General features: G+C 46.0%; 1 protein-coding gene across 2 annotated transcripts in view; it reads right to left on the bottom strand.

Moving 5' to 3' along the window:
- Positions 1-1,504: 1,504 nt before the first annotated feature.
- LOC109925891 (DNA ligase 1-like) overlaps positions 1,505-16,311 on the bottom strand; it is a 27,968-nt gene continuing 13,161 nt past the window's right edge. The window contains exons 4-7 of one of the 2 annotated variants that reach the window (XM_048617581.1): positions 11,530-11,827; positions 8,567-8,766; positions 4,728-4,753; positions 1,505-2,819 (exon numbers count right to left, since the gene is read on the bottom strand). In XM_048617581.1, the coding sequence (XP_048473538.1) occupies positions 2,197-2,819; positions 4,728-4,753; positions 8,567-8,766; positions 11,530-11,827 (1,147 nt within the window). In that variant the 3' untranslated portion in view covers positions 1,505-2,196. The remainder of the gene's footprint in view (positions 2,820-4,727; positions 4,754-8,566; positions 8,767-11,529; positions 11,828-16,311) is intronic. The other variant, XM_048617579.1, reaches the window with a different exon arrangement.

The following is a 16,311-nucleotide window of genomic DNA, read 5'->3' as shown; positions in this document are numbered from 1 at the left end:
GATCACCTTCACCACACTGACGGTAGAGGTTCAAGAAGAGAGTCTGCCCCCATCTCCATTGGGCAACTCCACTTGGGGCAATAAATGTCCATCCTGCTAATGCCACCCCACACCTTCAGCCTTGCCAATGACTGCATTGCTCTATAAAATACAACAGCTTTCCTCACAGCCCTCACAGGAATGTGTGATGCCATGGCTGGCACGGATCATAGAGTCTGGATGATTTGATGTCCAGCCTGTTGTGAGTTGAATGAATTCACTTGGGGTGTTAATGTTACCTTCAGTAGAAAATGGATGAAGAACCAGTCAGGCCCCTCACCACACAGTTTAATATTCACTGTAAACCATGTGTTAACTCACTGATGCATCCCAGAGATGTGAGCATGGCTGGCAAGGCCAATTTGTATTGTCCAGCTTTAATTTTTTTATTCATTAACAGGATGAGGTTGTCACTAACGAGGCCAGCATTTATTGTCCATCCCTAATTGCCCAGAGGGCAGTTAAGCATTAGCTACATTGCTGTGGATCTGGAGTCATACGTAGGCCAGACCAGGTAAGGATGGCAGTTTCCCTCCTAAAGGATATTCGTGAACCAGATTAGTTTTTCCGATAATCAATGATGAATTTATGGTCACCATCAGACTCTTCATTCCATTTTTTAAAATGAAATTCTAATTCCACTATCTGCTGTGGTGGGATTCAAACCCAGGTCACCAGAACATTCCCAGGGTCTCCGTATTAACAGTCCCCCCGATAATACCACTAGGCCATCACTACCCAATTATCCTAAAAGGGTGATGATGAACAAGATTAAAATGGTTGGCTCAGTCTCTTCAGAGGTCAATTTAAACCTGACTGTAGGATTAAAAACACATCTAGATGGAGCATGAGTAAGGATGGCAGATTTCCTCTCCTAAAGGATATTCTCAAGGCTGTTGGGTGCTTTTAACAATCTAATAACCTCATGGTCACTGTCATTGTACATTGATGGGAATACCTAGCCATAGCATTTAACCAGTCTGAAGTCACACATTGGAACTGAAGGAGTACATTCTGCCCCTCCAGCTAATCTCGCTGTTCATCAGTTACGTCAGCTGTACCTCAACTCCATTTCGCCAGCTTTGATCAACCTTCACCATCCTTACCTCAGAAACATCCCTCAATTCTAGTTTGGAACATTTCAATTAACCTCCTTCCCCAACATCCATATCCTTTCTCTGAGAGTGTGTTCTGGATTTCCACAGACTAAGACAAATTCCCTGATCTTCTCTTACATCCCCCACTTCCCAGGGCTCATAGACACTAAGCAGTCATGGGTGGAAAAGGTAAGGATGTGTGACAAGTGGTATTAGGCTCTGGTTTGATGTACCCCTTCCACCCATCCATTTTCCCTGTGGTCCAAAAGCTCACTGCTGCTCCCTGAACTCTGGGGAGTTCATGGCAGAGTTCAACAACAGTGGATAGGCTTGACATTGTGCCTGAAATTCAGGACCAGAGGTGCTGGCAAGAAAAGACTCGATATGGAACAAGGGGAGAGTTTTGTGATGATGAGGCAGGAATGGGTTGGGGTGAAGGGAAGACAAACCATTGGGAATATCAGAGGAATTCTGAAACACTTCAGAAATGTTTCTGCTAAAAGCAGCAAGCAGAGAATGAGGGATCCAGGTTGTTTTTTATTTGTCCTTGAATAAAGTCGTTTGATTAAACTGCACATAAGAATGAAGTAAAAAGTAGAATTTGAAAGATACTTCTTTTTTTAATCTAAAGTCTTTGACCAATTGCTCCCACAACAGGAAGTAATGTAACAGAACAATTTGATCACACCAGGGGAAAGCGTGTCTGCAAAGCAGAGATTTTGGAAAGTTGCAGGGATAGCTGCTCATGCACCTCAGATCTCAGTCAACCCACACGGAGCACTTACATTGAGTTTTCTACCCATACAGTGGATGAACTTTGAACTTAAGTCACAAGGAAGTATTTGGGGAGTTTGACCTTTAAACTTTGTCAAAACCAAAATAAACTGCAAGGAAGTATTTTATTCCCAGTTCACATGAAGGTATTAGATCCATTCTAATACATTTAGACACCAGTCATTCTCTCTTGTTATGGATTCTCCTCTTCCATTCGATAACACTTACCATCTTCCAGTCTTTTCCCTACTTTTGTTCTCAACTCCTGAGCCGAGCCATCGATATCTCATTCTTCCACTTTCTCTTTGGACTTGGTAGCTGATGGTTTGCTTTGCTTTTTCTTGTCTTTCTGTTTCTTGTCTTCATTCCCACGTTGCCTCTTCTCTTTCTCCTTCCCACGTTTTTCGTCCTTCCCTTTCTCCCTCCTGTCCTCCAGCTCTCGCTGCTTCTTCTCCTCTTTCTCCCGCTGCTTGGCCTCCTTTTTCTGCTGCCTCTCCTCCTTCTGTCGCTGCCGCTTCTCTTTCTCCTTCCCCCTCTTGTCGTCCTTCCCTTTCTGCTTCCTGCCTTCCTTCTGTTTCTGCTTCTTCTCCTCCTTCTCCCTCTGCTGCCTCTCTTTCTCCTGCTGCCTCTCCACTTTCTCCCTCTCCTTATCCTCCTTCATCTTCTGTTTCTTCTTCTCCTTATCCCCCTTGCCTTCCTTGCCCTTGGATTTGTCCTTCGGTTTTGACTCCTTTTTATTCCTGTCACCCTTTCCCTCTTTCTCAAGCCTCACCTTTGACTCTTTCTCTTGTGCTGGGACTGATGGAGTTGATGGAGATGCTGCTGCCTTGGTTTTCTGAGGTTGTTTTTCCTTATCCTCCAGCTTCTCTTTAGATCCTTTGTTAAAGAAGTTGAAACCTATTGACTTTCCTGCCAATTAAAGCAAACATATTGCTCATCAAGTGAAAAAAACAGCGTGAACTCAGCATTTTCATTAGAAAATCAGGAACGATATTCTAATTATTCATTCTTAATTCATTTATGACATGTGGGCATCGCTGACAAGATTGGCATTTGTTGCCTATCCCTAATTGCTACCTGAACTAAGGCTTATCCACCTAGCCTGCACACCCCTGGACACTATGGCCATGCTAAATTGCACAATCTACCTAAGCTGAACATCTTTGGACTGTGGGAGGAAACTGGAGCACCCGAAGGAAACCCACACAGACTGTCACCCGAGGGTGGAATCAAATCCAGGTCCCTGATGCAGTGGTTAGCACCGCTGCCACACAGAACCATCGTGCCACTCTACAGTGCCACTGGTATTGCCCATCCCTAGTACCCCTTGCAAAGGTGGTGGTAAGCTGCCTTCTTGAACAACACAGTCCACTGTTAGGTAGATGCACATTGTCCTTAGGGAGGGAGTTCTGGGATTTTAACCCAGCGACTCTTAAGGAACAGCAATATATTTCCAAGTCAGGATAATGAGTGGCATGGAAGGGAACCTGTGAATGGTGGTGTTCCCATGTATCTGCTGCCCTTATCCTACTAAATGGAAGAGTTTGTGGATATGAAAGGTGCTATTTAAGGCACCTTTGTGAATTCTGCAGTGCATCTTGCAGATATTACACACTGCTGCTACTGACCATTGGTGGAGGAGAGAATGGATGCTTGAGGATGTGATGACAATCAAGTGGGTTTGCTTTGTCCTGGATGGTGTCAAGCTTCTTGAGTGTTGTTGGAGCCGTACTCATCCAGGCAATTGTGGTGTATTCCATCACATTCCTGACTTTTATAGCCACCGGTTCATTTTCTCTCCATGGCAACTACCTAAGGCGATCCAGGCTGTTCACAACCTTGATCTCACATTCTAAACCTGTGATTTCTACTGTTGAAAAAGTTGGGGCAACAGGTGCAAGTTCCACTCTAAAGCTACACATGCTCCAATCTTGGAACTATAACACCAATTCTTCACTGTCGCTGTGTTAAATTCTGGGGACACCCTCCCTCACAGCACTGTGTGCGTGCCTACCCCTCAGGACTGCAGCAGTTCAAGGCGGCAGCTCACCACCACCGCCTTCTCAATTAGGGGCTGGACATTCAATGCTGGCCTATCCAGTCACAGCCACATACCATGAATGAATAAAATAGAGACTATTTGGCTCCGAGTTGAATGTAGAAACATAGAAAATAGGAGCAGGAGTAGGCCATTTGGCCTTTTGAGCCTGTTCCGTTGTTCAGTATGATCAGGGCTAATCATCCAACTCACTCCACGGTTCTTTTTTTCACCCCATACCCTTTGATCTCTTCATACATAGGCCCTTCACCACCATGACTGTGCATTTCCACCTTCGCAATATCACCTGACCAATCTATGTATCAGTAATCAATAGCTGAAACCTTTACTCATGGTCTCTGTTACCTCTGGACCTGACTGCCCCAAAGCTCCTGGGAAATAGTGGCTCCGCGGTAATACCACTAGACCAATCATTCACAGGCCCAGGTTAATGTTCTGGGGGTAGAGACCCTTAGCCAGATTACCCCCCACTGCACAACATGAGCAGGGACTTCTAGGCTATCGGGGTGGGAAATGCTCACTCCTGAAAAATCATGGCCACATTCCCAGGAGGAGGAACACCAGGAGAATCTAAGTCTTCCTACAACCACAATCAGGCTGCCTCCTGCACCCCCCCCCCCCCCCCCCCCCCTACACCCTGGCACCCATCATCACCATCCCCTCCAACTCCAGCACCCCACCAGTCCTCTCTGATAACCGTTCCTATTTTACCCATAACAAGAGGATCTCATGGTGAGCCTGTCAATCCAATGCCATACCTCGACTTTTCTTCTCTTTCTTTGGCCTGTGGAACAAACCATAAAAGTTGGGGGTAAGTTGGGAACACAGCAGCTATCACTCACCGATCGGTTCACATGAATCACTGCACAATCCAAGAACAAGGTTTAAGGGAAGATCGCGAATGGAAGGGCCAGTGGGTCAGAGAAGGGGCCTTCTCCACGGTAACAGAATGATCACTGGCAGCGTGCTCACCAACATTTTATAGCACAGGTGGAGGCCCATTAAGCCCATTGAGCCTGGCTTAGCTCTTGGACAAACCCAGGCTATTGATTAGTTACACTCCCCTTAGCTCTGCAAAGAGTTTAAGCAATGATCCAGTTATCCTTTGAAAGTTCCAATTGAATCTCCTTCCACTGCCTTTTCAATCCATGCATTGCAGATCACAATAATGTGTGAAATATTTTCTCCCCATTGACCTGTTTGGTTATAGCATCATAGTCATACAGCACAGAAACAGACCCTTCAGTCCATGCCAACCATAATTCCAAACTAAACCAATCCCACCTGCCTGCTCCAGGCTCATATCCCTGCAAACATTTCTTGTTCGTGTACTTATCCAAATGTCTTTTAAACCTTGTAACTGTACCCACATCCATCACTTCCTCTGGAAGTCCATTCCACACACGAACCACTGTGTAAAAAAAATTGCCCTCCATGTCTTTTTTAAACCTTTCTCCTCTCTCCTTAAAAATATGCCCTGTCGTTTTGAAATCCCTCACCCTAAGGAAAGGACACCTGCCAATTACCTTATCTCAACCTCTCATGCTTTTATAAACCTCTAAGGTCATCTCTCAACCTCCCATGTTCCAGTGGAAGAAATCCCAGCCTATCTAGCCTCTCCTTACAACTCAAACCCTCCATTCTACTTGGTCTACTGACAATTATCTTTAAATCTGTTTCCTTTGGTTACAAATCCTTCCCTCAGTGAACAGTGTCTCTTTATTTAGTCGACCAAAACCCTTTCATAATGTTGACCACTTCTGTTAAATCTCTGCATTTGGACTCAAATCCTCCTGGAATGGCAGGAATTAATTTTAGTTCCCAGCGGTAAAGTTACCATGTGACATAGGTTTGGCCAGCCTCAATTTAATTCCTGATCCATACCACCTCATTGGGTAGTGTCCACTATTCAACATTCTTAGGCCAAGAGGGCTTGTGATGCTTTGGGATACCATCTCTGCGTCTGAACCAGAAACTTGGGGTTTGAGTCTCACCTGGGACTAGATGGACAAGGAAGGTGTATTCATGATGTGGCCAAACACAGTGTCAAATAGCAAGTCCTTCCAAAACATGTCAATGGCGCACAGTAAGAGAGAGAAAAGTTCCCGATCAGCCACGTGATGGAGAGAACATCGGAGCCTCTACCATCACTATCTACAGCTCTGGGCTACATTGTGCAGGTAAAACTCCCCAATTTCTCCCCACACCCCCACCCCCTCCCCCCCCCCCTCCCTCCCTCCCTCTCTCTCCCTGTCTGTGTCTCTCTCTCCATCTCTCTGTGTCTCTCCCTCTCTGTCTCTCTCTCCAGGGAGTCAGTTGACTCCATTATTGGTCAGATTGATGCCAATAGTGTGGAGTTGGATTTGGGATTTACCTCCTTGGTGCAGGTCTGATGGCTGTGGGTCAGGCCGAATCTGAAGAAGTAGAAAGTCCATACAATCTGGTCAATGCCCATCCCTCAAATAACACTCAATCCAAATATTCTGCTCGTTGCCACATTGTTGCTTGTTGGATCTTGTTCTGTGTTGGCTATGCAGCCTTCCTAGACTGCGATAAAATGTACCCTCATTGGCTGTAAACCACACTTTGTGACATCCTGATGTTGTGAGAGGTGCCATATAATGTAAGCTTTTCTTTTAAACTCAATGGTAAATGAAAAAAGCCATGACATGGAGAAGGCCATGGTATGGTAAAGTATCTGTGACACAGTTAATAGGAATTCTTCCAAGGTTGAGATAGAGGCATTTTGTTGAAATATTGTAGGGGATAGCTTCAGTCTGCACCTCTATGTGTACCTGCTTTGGTAATACTCAGAGTTATACAGTCACCATGGGATAAGGTGGAGGTTATTCAGCCCATTTGTTCTCTCATTAGGACATTCAGTCTTATACCTCACTCTACCCTCTTGACCCTGCACACTTATTTCCCTTAAGTGTCCATCTATTTTCCTTTGAAATGACTGCTTCTGCCACCTACATGGACAGCCGCTCATAACTCACCATCCCGTCCCCAGCACATTCCTTACCCAAAATCTTAACACTGTCTTCCTCATGTCCTTGTACCATCAGTCAATGGGAGCAGCTTTGCTTTGCCTGCTTTACCCAAACTCATCTCAACCTGACTACCTCAGCTGCCCCTTTCATCTTCGAGGGGCACAATCCTAGCATCTCCAACTGAATGTTGCAACTCAAACATCTCACCCCTGCAACCAGAGACAGAACCAACCGGATTGCTGTACTGAGGGTCAGAATGAGCTCGATGGGCTTAAAGACCTCTATCTGGGCCATAATGACTGTATCACTCTCAGGCAAATCACCTCTGCACCTTCTAAATGGCTCATGTTTTTTTCTAAAGTGTGGTGACCAAGTTTGGCAACTGTGGTCTAATGAGAGCTTGATAAAGCTTTGGCATAGCTTTTCTACCCAATGCCTCTGTTTATTTTGAAGGCAACAGTGGAATGGGACAATAATTTCTGGTCCCCTGAGCTCTGATCCCTCAGCTAGTGTGCAAAATTCATACCCATTCTCTTATTTTGATGCCTGTCTGTTGTAGCAGTGTCCAGAGAACACTCAATCACGAGTTACCTTGTAGGGGTCTAGTTGTCTGAAAAATTCAAAGTGCCTTGTTTGCAATTTCCATGCAGGGCCTTACTCTCAAATCTTGCGTGTGTTAGATTTTTGTTTGTTAGGCAAGGGTGTGAACAGTGGCAGAACCAGGGTAGGCCAGTGGACTTAAGATGGAGATCAGCTGTGAACTGAGGCAAGACACTTGGATAAGTACATGAATAGGAAAGATTTGGAGGGATATGGGCCAAATGCAGGCAGGTGGGACTAGTTTAGTTTGGGAACAAAAGTTGTCATGGACTGGTTAAACCAAAGGGTCTGTTTCCATGCTGTATGAATCTATAACAGACTCAAGGGTTGAGAGCTGACGGTTGATCTCGATGGGATGTACAGGTTCAAGGGATCACTTTTGATGGTTCAAAGTGGAGTTGGAATTTATTGGCAAAAAGAAATCAACAGAAGTAATCATCACCAACCCCCTTCGAAACCACCCACAACACCACCACCACCACCGCCGCCAATTGGACACCAGAACTCTCATTGCACCCATCCCTCTCTCCCAAGACCACCCCCACCAATGGAACACTTTCCTCACCAAAGTGCAGTTGAAGCAGAGGTAAAAAATGCCACATATTTATATATCACCTTTCGCAACCTCGGGATGTCCCAAAGTTTCAAACTTTGACCGGTCTTGTAATATCGGGAGATATGGCAGCCAATTTATGCACAGGAAGCTCCCATCAAGCAGTGAGAGAATCACCAAATCACCAGTTGGACTGAGGGACAAGTTTCCACTGGGAACCTGGGGGCGGGTGTTGGGCTACTCTTCAAATCTACCTGAAGGTGGGGTTGGGAGAAGGGGAAGGGGGCAATTCCCAGTTTAATGCTTCATCACTGTGATGGGTGGCAAAGAGTCTGGAGTCTTCGTGCCCGAGTCCCTGGAGTGGGACTTCGACCTATGACTCTCGGACTCAGTTACAAAGAGTGTCCACCCTCCCTTCCCCAACCGAACCAGCTTGAATAGGAATACCCACGGTTCGACAAGAGGCCAGGGCTCTTGCTCACGGTCGAAGTCAGGCAGGCTCTCGTCATCACTCCCTTCCCTCTTGCTTTGGGTCCTCTCACTGCAGTCCGTCTTTTCACTCTTGTCACTCTTCTTGCTTTTTTTGCTCTGCTTGCTCTGTTTACTCTTCTTGCTGCTCGCACGACTCGCCTCGTAGTATTCCCTCATGCCCTGCAGCGGCGATCAGGGGAGGAGGGGGAGGAGAACACAGAAAGAGGGAAAGACAAGTGATTGCGTTGCTGTCAGGCAGAAAAGCTACAAGGAGTTCCTGCGGGACAGGAGCAGGGGTGAAAGAGGATCACTGGATAGCGCCCGTTCCAGCATAATGAAAAAGGCAGAGGTTTAATTCCCATTCCAGCCAACGTAGACTGGGGACCCTAGCTCCTTACTCTGTCTGTGAGAATGCAAGGCAATAACAGACTAGCACTAAACAAAACCAAAACAAAGAAAGTTTATAAAATCATGTGGGGCATGGGTAGGGTAAGTAGCCAAGGTCTTTTCCCTAAGCTGGGGGTGTCCAAAACGAGAAGACATAGGCTTAAGATGAGAGGGAAAAAATTGGAAAAGGACTTGAGGCATAACTTTTTCATGCAGAGGGTGGTGCGTGTATGGAACAAGCTGCCAGAGGAAATGGTGGAGTCTGGTACAATTACAACATTTAAAAGGCATCTGGATGGTTATATGAATAGGAAGGGTTTAGAGGGATATGGGTCAAATGCTGGCAAATGGGTCTAGTTCACATTGGGGGGTCTGTTTGATGCAGATGAATTGGACCAAAGGGTCTGTTTGTGAGCCTTATGACTCTATGACTGCAGGTGCTAGAAAAACTCAATGGGTCTGGCTGCATCTGTGGAGAGGAAGCAGAAATTGTTTCAGGTCTGGTCATCCTTCTTCAATTCTGAAGTCACTGGACCCGAAACATTAACTTTGTTTCTCTTTCCACAGATGCTGCCACGCCTGCTGAGTTTTTCCAGCAATTTCTAAGCACTGACTGGTCCTTAGCTCATTTTCTGCTGATGGTTATACTGTTAAACGCCTCAGGATTAAGCATCAGTCAACAATGAGCCAAGGACCGATGCATAGACAGTGGGCACGAAACATGAATGATCAGTAAAGGACGCAAATAAAATTGTAAAAATATTGCCACCAAGGCTTTAGACGTGGGCTCTTCCTTTGAGGGGTGAAGATAGGGTTAATGGTAGGTATTTCCCTAGGGTGGAGGGATTTCAAGACTAGGGGCCACATTAAGGTGGGAGGAGAAAAGATTTAAAAAAGAATGAGGGGCAACTTTTTTACACAGAAGGTAGTTCGTGTGTGGAATGAACTTCTGGAGGAAGTGGTGGATGTGGGTACAGTTACAACATTTAAATAACATTTGGATAAGTACATGAATAGGAAAAGGTCTGGAGGGATATGGGCCAGGAGCCGGCAGGTGGGACTAGTTTAATTTGGGATTATATTTGGCACGGACTGGTTGGACCAAAGGGTCTCTGTCCGTGCTGTGTGACTCTATGATACAATAAGGAGCTTCAGTTACCTTTGGAACTTGTGATAGTTCTCCAACAAACAAATAATGTTAATGGGGGATTAAATGAAAGATGTTCAAACCAACTTTTGATGAATAACATACAAGCAAGGAATCCCAATATGCTTAATAGCCATGTCTTGGAAGTTGAATTGTAAGAAACACAGCTATCAATTGCCACACAGCCAGCTCCCATAAACAACAATAAGATAGTGAGCAGATTAGCTTTGCACTCTGCGATGTTTGCCGAGTGATAAATATTGGCCATGACTGTAGGAATAATTCCCCAGCTCTTCTTCAAAGCAACCCCCCTCCCTTTAAGAAAGCAGATGGTTCATTTGGAAAGATGGCACATCCAACGGTGCACACTCCCTCGGTATTGGCCTGGGACAACTTACCTAAGGAGAAGGGAGAGAGAAAGAGAGAGGGGGAGAGAGAGAGAGAGAGAGAGGTGGGGGGGTGTGAGGTCAGGAAAGTAGGAATGGGAAAGGAGGAGAGGGAAATGTATTGTGATGTCGTAGATAAGGTGAGAGTGGACAGAGAGATGTGGAGAGGATTAGACAAGGGGAATGAAGGAGTGGGGAAGGACTGATGGAATGCAACTCTGAAGGGATAGTTTCCTGCAGCAGAGATATTATTCCTTGTGGGGATCACTGGGCAGCTAATGGCCTTGAACTGAGGGGTTTGCTGGGCTATTTCAGAGGGCAGTTAGGAATCAACTGCTTTGCTGTGGATCTACGTGTGAGTCACACACAGACCAGACCAGATGAGGATGGCAGATTTCCTTCCCTGAAGGATGTTAGTGAACAAGATAGATTCTTACAAAAATAAACGATGGTTGTAATGGTCATCGTTACCTGGAGGCACTTTTCCTTCCAGGTTTATTCTAAGCAATCTGGAGCAGGTGGGACTTGAACCAGCATCTCCTGGGTCAGAGGTCAGGACACTACCACTAGATTGATAATGGTAATTAATTAAATTCATTCATTCATTCATTTCAATTCCAGCAGCTGCTGTGGTGGGATTTGAACTCTATGCCCAATACTCCTGGTGCGCTAGTCCCATAGCATTACCAGTACACCACCTGTCAGGAGAGCTGGGAAATGCACCAGAGGAAAGTGTGCAGAGAAAGGAGACATCCAGCTGGAACTCCCTGTGAAATGGTTACACATAAGCACATGACTGAGTAGCAGGATGAGGCCTTTCGGCCCCTCGAGCCTGCTCCAGTGCTTGATAAGACCACAGCTGATTTGAGAGTAGCCTCAGCTTCACATTCTCGATGATCACAGCCTCTCACCGAGAGACACCCTCTAAGGAAAAGGCCCTGACAGACAGCAGGAAACTGAACCCCACCACCACCTCCAACCTCACCCCAACCCCCATTTGCCCCAAACCAGAGCGCCACGTACCGGTGACATCTCCGGTGGCTCTAGCTGCCAGTCAGAGAGCGTGGTGATGGAGGTCTCCAGACTGGCCTGCTCCAGGATGCACTCAATCTCTGGTGTGACAGCCTCGTAGCCGTACACTTCCTCGGGGTTGGTGTGCAGGAGGGTCACCAACTTCATCCAGCGCTCGAACACCTCATTCTCACAGTCGGGGTGGACATATAGCTGCAGGTAGAAAGCCCTCCCATTGGCAAGCTTCAAACGGAGACGCCGATTGTAAACGTCATGGATGGAGATATTGACAAAACTCAGGGGAAACAGCCTGTTCCAGAAACACAAAAAGAAAACTTAACCAGCATCAACGCACGGCCAGCCATGGTGATCCACCCAAGGGTGGAGTGGACACCAAAGATCTGAAGACATTAGGGAACAGAAGTAGGCCATTCAGTCCATCAAGTCTGCCCCACCATTCAATGAGATCATGGCCAATCTGATAATCCTCAATGTAACAAGGTGTAGAGCTGGATGAACACAGCAGGCCAAGCAGCATCAGAGGAGCAGAAAGGCTGACGTTTCGGGCCTAGACCCTTCTTCAGAAAAGCTCTGAAGCTCCCAACCTCTGAAGCACTTTGCGGTAATGAATTCCACAGATCCACTAGCCCTGAGAGAAGACATTCCTCCTCATTTCTGAAGAAGGGTCTAGGCCCAAAACATCAGCCTTCCTGCTCCTCTGATGCTGCTTGGCCTGCTGTGTTCATCCAGCTCTACACCTTGTTATCTCAGATTCTCCAGCATCTGCAGTTCCTACCATCTCTGATAATCCTCCACTCCACTTTACCCATAATCCTCGATTCCCCTACTAGTTAAAAAAGCTCTCCACTTCAAACTTGAATATATTTCATGACCCAACCTCTGAAGGACTCTGCGGTAATGAATTCCACAGATCCACTAGCCCTGAGAGAAGACATTCCTCCTCATTGCTGCCTTAAATGTGTGACCCCTTATTCTGGAAGTATGCCCCCTGGTGTTAGACTCTCCCACGAGGAGAGGGCAGCACACTGGCTCAGTGGCTAGTCCTGCTGCCTCAGTGTCAGGGACCCGGGTTCGATTCCAGCCTTGGGTGACTGCCTGGAGTTTGCCCATTCTCCCTGGGTTTGCTCCGGTTTCCTCCTACATTCCAAAGATGTGCAGGTGAGGTGGGATTGGCCATAGCAAATTGCCCCGTAGTATCCAGGTATGTGCAGGCTAGGTGGGTCAGCAATGGGAAATGCAGGGTAATGGGAATGGGGTGGATCTGGGCAGAATGCTCTTTGGGAGCTCAACTTGATGGGCTGAATGGCCTGCTTCTACACTGTAGGGATTCTATGAAGGAGAAACTGTGTCTATGCAGTCAATTCCCCTAAGAATCTTGCATGTTTCAATAAGGTCACCTCTTGTTCTTATAAATTCCAAGCCCTACTCACTTGTTCCTCATTGGAAAATCTCTTCATACTCAGGTAAATCTAGTGAAACTTCTCCGGACTTCCTCCAATGCCACAATATCTTTCCTTAGGTAAGGCGTCCAAAGCTATTGACAGTATTCCAGGCTGTGGACTGACTACTGCCTTGTACAGTTCAGCAAGACCTCTCAATTTTTACACTCCATTCCCTTTGAAATAAAGGCCAACTTTCCATTTGCCCTCCCTATAATCTGAATTCGGAAACTAACTTTGTGAATCATGGATGAGGGCTCCCAACTGCCTCTGTGCTGCAGCTTTCTGCAATCTTCCTCAATTTAAATAATATTCTTCCTGCCATAAAGGGAGAGTTGGCATCAATTAATGAGGTACGCACACACGGATTTGCACTCGGGCAGCACAAGGAACTATGTTGAATGAAAGAAAGGGAGAAAGCAAGCAACTAAGCAAAGACTTGCATTTGTATAGCACCTTCCACGAATTCAGGATTTTCCCCAAGGCTTTATAGAACTAATGAAATACTTTTCAAAGTGTACTCTCTGTTGAAATGCAGGCAACACAATAAGCAAATTGTGCCCTCTCACTCTCTATCCTTATATAAATGGGAACAGCTTCTCTCTCCAGCCCATTCATGATTATGGAAACTAGCACAATGTATACATGACACAATGGCCAAATAACTCCCAACAGCATAGTGGTTCAAGACACACCACGAGCATTTGCAAGGACAATTAGAGGCAGACGATAAATGTTGGCACAGCCACTGACGCCCACATCCTGTGAAAGAATATTATTTTTTAAAAAAATCTTTCAGTAACGTTGTTTGAGGGGTAAATGTTGTTTGGGATAATGGGGTGAACTCACCCACTGTTCCTTGAAATAATGCCACCATATGTTAGAGTCAGAGTACAGAAACAGACCCTTCGGTCCAACCAGTCCACCCTGATCATAATCCCAAACTAAACTAGCCCCACCTGCCTGCGCTTGGCCCTTATCCTTCCAATCATTTCTTATTCATGTATTTATCTAAATGTCTCTTAAACGTTGTCAGTGTGCCTGCATCCACCACTTCCACAGGAAGTTCATTTCACACATGACCACTCTCTGTAAAAAAAAACTTGTCCCTCATGTCTTTTTAAAATCTTTCTTCTCTCACCTTAAAAATATGTCCCCTGATCTTGAAATCCCCCACCCTAAGGAAAAGACATTTTCCATTCACCTTATCTAAACTTTTCATGATTTTATAAACCTCAATAAAGGTCAATGCTCAACCTCCTACGCTCCAGTGAAAGAAGTCCCAACCTCTCCTTATGACTCCAACCCTCCATTCCCAGCAACATCTGGTAAATCTCTTCTGAACCTTCTCCAGTTTAATTATATCCTTCCTATTGAATGAGCCAGTACAGACACAGGGCTGAATGGCCTCCTTCTGATCTGTAACAATTCTGTGGTTCTGACGGGAAGGAAATTGGACCCTCAGCAATATTGTTCACTCTTAGCTGCCTTCTGAAATGCCCCAGTGAGACAGCCAGCTCTGCCTAATCTCAGGGAAACCTAAGAATGGGTAATAAATGCAGTCCCTGCCAGTTACTCAAGATTATGAGAATGTTGAAGAGAATGAGTCAGCTAAAGTGGGAATGTCGTACCAACATGTTAAATTGGCCACACAGAACCTCTCCCCTCATCACGGTTTCTTAAAATGGTCATTGGTTTTCCCCACTTGTTCTCTATGTCCTACCACACGATTGCATTTATTTATCCCCTTGAATGTCAGGGGGCCTTCCAGGAGGGTTAGCGGACAAAATTTGACGCTAAACTATACAAGGAGACATTTTGGCAGCTGTCCCAAAGCAGGGCCCATGAGGTAGGTTACATGGAGTGTCTTAACATGGGCCAAGGGGATTGGGGGGGGGGGGGGGGTTGGGGGGGCAGGCAGATGGAATGTTTTAGGAAGAGAATGTCAGAGCTTAGGATGTTGGCAGCTGAAGGTACAGCCTCCAGTGGAGAAGTAAAGGGGTATAGGGGTGGCTAGGCTGCATCTGGAGCATTTTCAGCATTCCTGAGTGTCGGCACAGCTGGAAAAGATGGCAGAGAGCAAGCATGGGGATGGGAATTTTAAAACTGAAGCGTTGTTGGACAAGGAAGTAAATGCAAGTCAGGGAGTGACTGACAGGGGGACGAGGGCTTTCTGGGGAGTCCTTTTTTTTTTATACCCGGTCATGGGATGTGGGTATTGGCTGCTGGACCAGCATTCATTACCCATCCCTAATTGCTCTTGAGCTGAGGGGGCATTGCCAATCTATTTCAGAGGGCAGTTAAGAGTCACCGTCATTGCTGTGGGCCAGACCGCGTAAGGATGGCAGATTTCCCTCCTTAAAAGGACAATGCTGAACCAGGTGGGGTTTTATAACAATCCTTACACGGTCACCATTTGTCTAGCTTTTGATGTCAGAAGAAGATTCAATTCAAATTTCATCATTTGCCATTGCGAGATTTAAACCCAACGCCCCAAAGTATGGGACCATAAAACGTATGAGCAGAAGCAGGCCATTCAGCCCATCGAGTCTGCTCCACCATTCAATGAGATCACAGTTGACCTTAATAATCCTCATCTCCATTTTCCTGCCTTTTCCCCATGTTCCTTAATTCCCTTCTAAGGTAATGGCCAAGTGGTATTATCGCTGGACTGTTAATCTAGAGAGCCCCAGTAATGTTCTAGGGACCTGGATTTGAATCCTGCCAAGGCAGATGGTGGAATTTGAATTTAATTTAAAAAGTCTGGAATTAAGAAGCTAACGACGACCATGAATCCATTGTTGATGGCTGGAAAAACCCATCCGGTTCACTTTCGGGAAGGAAACTGCCATCCTTACCTGGTCTGGCCTACATGTGACTCCAGACCCACAGCAATGTGGTTGACTCTGAACTGCCCTCTGGGCAATTAGAGACGGACAATAAACATTGGCCTTGCCAGTGATGCCCTCATCCCATGAATGAATAAAAGGAAGAAATTAGAAATCTGTCTATCTCAGCCTTGAATATCCTTAATGTCCCAGCCTCGAAAGCCTTCTGCAATAAAGAATTCCACAGATTCACTCCCCTCCGAGAGAAGAAATTCCTCATCTCTGGTTTAAACTGGCAATCCCTTATTCTGAGATGACGCACTCTAGTCCTTGTTTCCCCTTGTGCGGGGAGAGTATATCTCCACACCTTCCCTTTCAAGTCCCCCAAGAATCTTGTATGTTTTAATAAGGTGACCTCTCATTCTTCTAAATGTCAGGCCCAATCTACTCAACTATTCCAGTGATTCCCACCGGACCACCATCCACCCCCATTAAGAACAGCAGGA

The sequence above is a fragment of the Rhincodon typus genome, chromosome 37 (genome assembly GCF_021869965.1).
Source record: "Rhincodon typus isolate 14 chromosome 37, sRhiTyp1.1, whole genome shotgun sequence".
Lineage (NCBI taxonomy): Eukaryota > Metazoa > Chordata > Chondrichthyes > Orectolobiformes > Rhincodontidae > Rhincodon > Rhincodon typus.
The sequence above is the reverse complement of the archived record's forward strand: the minus strand, read 5'-3'. Positions and strand labels throughout refer to the sequence as shown.